Source organism: Drosophila willistoni, chromosome 3R (assembly GCF_018902025.1).
Source record: "Drosophila willistoni isolate 14030-0811.24 chromosome 3R, UCI_dwil_1.1, whole genome shotgun sequence".
Classification (NCBI taxonomy): Eukaryota; Metazoa; Arthropoda; class Insecta; order Diptera; family Drosophilidae; genus Drosophila; species Drosophila willistoni.
Genome location: NC_061086.1, coordinates 3,817,356 through 3,820,529, shown reverse-complemented (window position 1 = coordinate 3,820,529; position 3,174 = coordinate 3,817,356). Strand labels below are relative to the sequence as shown.

At 39.9% G+C, this 3,174-nt stretch overlaps 1 protein-coding gene across 1 annotated transcript; it reads left to right on the top strand.

The window, feature by feature from the left end:
* The first annotated feature begins 643 nt into the window (after positions 1-643).
* On the top strand, positions 644-3,109 carry LOC6650538 (BRCA1-associated protein). Its single transcript, XM_002072775.3, has 6 exons — positions 644-674; positions 1,056-1,109; positions 1,174-1,510; positions 1,568-1,738; positions 1,796-2,587; positions 2,661-3,109. Exons 1-6 carry the CDS (start codon positions 659-661, stop codon positions 2,962-2,964), a joined length of 1,674 nt encoding a protein of 557 aa, XP_002072811.2. The 5' UTR covers positions 644-658; the 3' UTR covers positions 2,965-3,109.
* The last annotated feature ends 65 nt before the right edge of the window (positions 3,110-3,174 follow it).

The window sequence follows — 3,174 nt, the reverse complement described above, 5'->3', positions numbered from 1 at the left end:
TTTTACTTCGTTTTTACTTCTTTTTTTTTTGTTTTTGATTAGCGCGCGCCCGACACGACTACGTAATTTTTGGCCAGCTTGAACGTGTTTTTTAGGTTTCGCCTGTAAATCTGCTCTCTAAGCGTGTCTTGCAACCGTTTCGTAGCAGTTATGCCCACGTACTAACTGCTTTTGAGTGTGATTTGGCCAAAAGAAAAAACTCGCCAACGAACGTAAGCCACGAAGTTGGTTGTAAGCCGCACGAAGCGGAATATGCCGAAACGAAATAAGTTGATTGGCATTTAAGCGACACTCATATGAAATTCAAAATGTAACGGACGGTTTGACAAATTTTTGAATATTTTCATAAAAATAATAGATCTTTGAGAATGTTACAAAGGTTTGTCAAAAAAACACAGTCTTCACTTAATTTATGTAGCCCAACAACTTAAAACTGAATTAAACAGTAATATAAAGATTAGTTATTAGACGACAAGTATGAATTGAGAAAATTTTTTTGGGAAAAAAGCTATTTAGTTTTGAAGTAAGGTCACTAAATGTTCTTGAATATCTTATACTAGAGTAAATCCAGAAAACGTTTTACAGTTACATCTACAGACTGAGTGGTATAGTCAAATTTTGTCACATAAACTTCAATTATATTTTTTAAGGAAAACAAATGGATTTAAGTTCTGGTATGTTATTATTACATTTTAATTAATATTATTTAGTTTATAATACGGTGCAATTATAATTTACTAGTAAATATTGTTTACCAAATGTTAATTAAAATCACATCTTGTCTTATACAAACGAGGACACCATTACTCTGTCTTATACAAATTTGACATTTGTCTCGGTGGCGCTATTTCGATAACTTTCAATTATATCGATAGTTCGTGAGTAAAACGTGTGACCAGATTCCAGTTAAATTTTCACAAAAAAAAAAACAAACATAAAAAAATAATTTTCTTCAAAAATATCTATTTTTTCCCGAGTTATATTTCGAAAATTATAATTGCACCACAACATAAATAAATGAGAATTAATTAAAATAAATTATGCTGTAATGCTAGAAAATATATCATTGTGTGTCATCAAAATCGAGATCGATTTGGAAAACATCGGAGGTGAGTGGCCAGAGTGACTCCTTCTTTGTTTAGTTCTTTGTCATCAGAAATTTATAATACGCAGACGAGGGTGCCGTCTCAACAGAACATCCAACCAATCCGCGCGTCCAGAAGGAGCGGGAACGAGATCGTGGCCTGCGCCAAGCCAAAGACATAACCATTGAGACATATACGAATCAACGTTGGACCAAAGACTTGGAGCAGGAGGAGGGCACTAAAATGAACTGGGCCGCTGTATTCCAGCAGCACACGAATAGCCCTTCAGCGGGAAGCTCTAGGGAGACAACCCCACGAACTGGCGACGAGGCGCAGGCTTCAAAGTTTCCACAAGAGATTCGCTACTTTTCGGGCAATCCCATAGTCGAGGTCACCAAGGGATTGATTCATCTGTACAAAAAGAAGTAAGTAGAAAAAAGAATCCATGCAGAAGCCTTACTAATTAAGGTTATTTTTTTTAGTGAACGAAAGGCCATTAAGGAGGCTCCTTCAAATAAACTTTGCCTTTTGGCAGTTCCAGCCACATTGAACTGCCATGATTTGCTGAATTTTATAGCTCCATGCCATGCCGAGATTAAGCATGTTCAAATTGTCAGGGACGGCAGTCCCAATCAGTTTATGGTCCTATTGGAGTAAGTGCAGATTAAAGTCACTCCGAAATGGACAACTACATTTCAAATTCCTTACAGATTCCGTTCAAACGATTCCGCCTTGGAGTTTTATAAATCGTACAATGGCATTGCCTATAATTCCTTGGAGCCGGACTCATTGTGCCATGCCGTTTGGGTATCTGCTGTGGAGCGGAGTGAAAATGGTTTGCCCCCTTTGGGACACACTGAACTGCCCACTTGTCCCGTTTGCTTGGAACGCATGGACGAGAGTGTCGATGGAGTGCTGACCATACTATGTAATCATGCTTTCCATGCCAGTTGCCTGATGAAATGGGGCGATTCCACCTGCCCGGTGTGTCGGCATGTTCAGACACCGGAGCTGGTCGAGGATTCGGTTTGCATGGAATGCGAGGGAACCGATTCTCTGTGGATTTGCTTGATTTGCGGTCATGTCGGCTGCGGGCGCTATCAGGGTGGACATGCAGCGGCCCACTTTCGAGCCACCAATCATACATTCGCCATGCAGTTGGGCACCTCCAGTGTCTGGGACTATGCGGGCGATAATTTTGTGCATCGTCTCTTTCAAAATAAATCCGATGGCAAGCTAGTAGCGTCGCAGACCGAGAAGGATGAGCGCGAAGAGAAGATCGACTCAATGCAAATGGAGTTTACGTATTTACTAACCTCCCAACTCGACACCCAAAGGAAATTCTATGAGGATCGCATGGAGAGGCTCGAGCAAGAGTGGCAAAATTTCAAGGCCAGCGCCAATGAGGCAAAGACAGAAATCACCGAGTTGCAGCAGCAGCACCAGGGCATGCAAAAGGAGAAGCAAAATCTGGAAAGAAAACTAACTCAGCATTCAGCCAAGTAATAATAATACTCGAGTCCCTTTTAACATCTTACATTTGTAAACCATTCAATATTTTCCCTCAACTTGCAGACTGAAAGAAGTCCAAAAGCAACTCGTCGAGGAGCGCGAACTCTCCAAGGCATTTCAGAACAATCAAATATCTTGGCATGGCAAGTACAAGGCTTTAGAATTGCAGTATAATGAATTTAAATCAAATCACGACAAGGAAGTCACCGAACTGAAGGAGCAAGTCCGTGATGTTATGTTCTTCTTGGACAATCAAGAAAAAATGGCCAACTCTGAACTAGCAGGCGCCTCGATAACCGGAGTCAGTGAGAAGGAAAAAACCGAGACCAATGGACGCCGTGGAAATCGTCGCAAGAAGAAGGAATAGAATTAAGTTATCCTATCGAAAACTTTTACAAAATTGAGCTATGCAATATCGAATGAAACTGCAACCCGCAACTCAAAAAATGTGATTTCCTTTTGTGAAAATTTAAAGCTTAAGCATAAATATATATTTATTCTGTCATAGTTAATTATTAATTGGCCCAGTTTACTTACATTACCATTTTTCTTTTGAATTGGAAAAAAGGTAAATTAT

Excerpts from the sequence above, each read along its gene's own strand:
- LOC6650538 (XM_002072775.3), top strand. Across the intron at positions 1,511-1,567 it reads ATTCATCTGTACAAAAAGAA|TGAACGAAAGGCCATTAAGG; the intron begins GTAAGTAGAAAA and ends TATTTTTTTTAG. Across the intron at positions 1,739-1,795 it reads CAGTTTATGGTCCTATTGGA|ATTCCGTTCAAACGATTCCG; the intron begins GTAAGTGCAGAT and ends AATTCCTTACAG.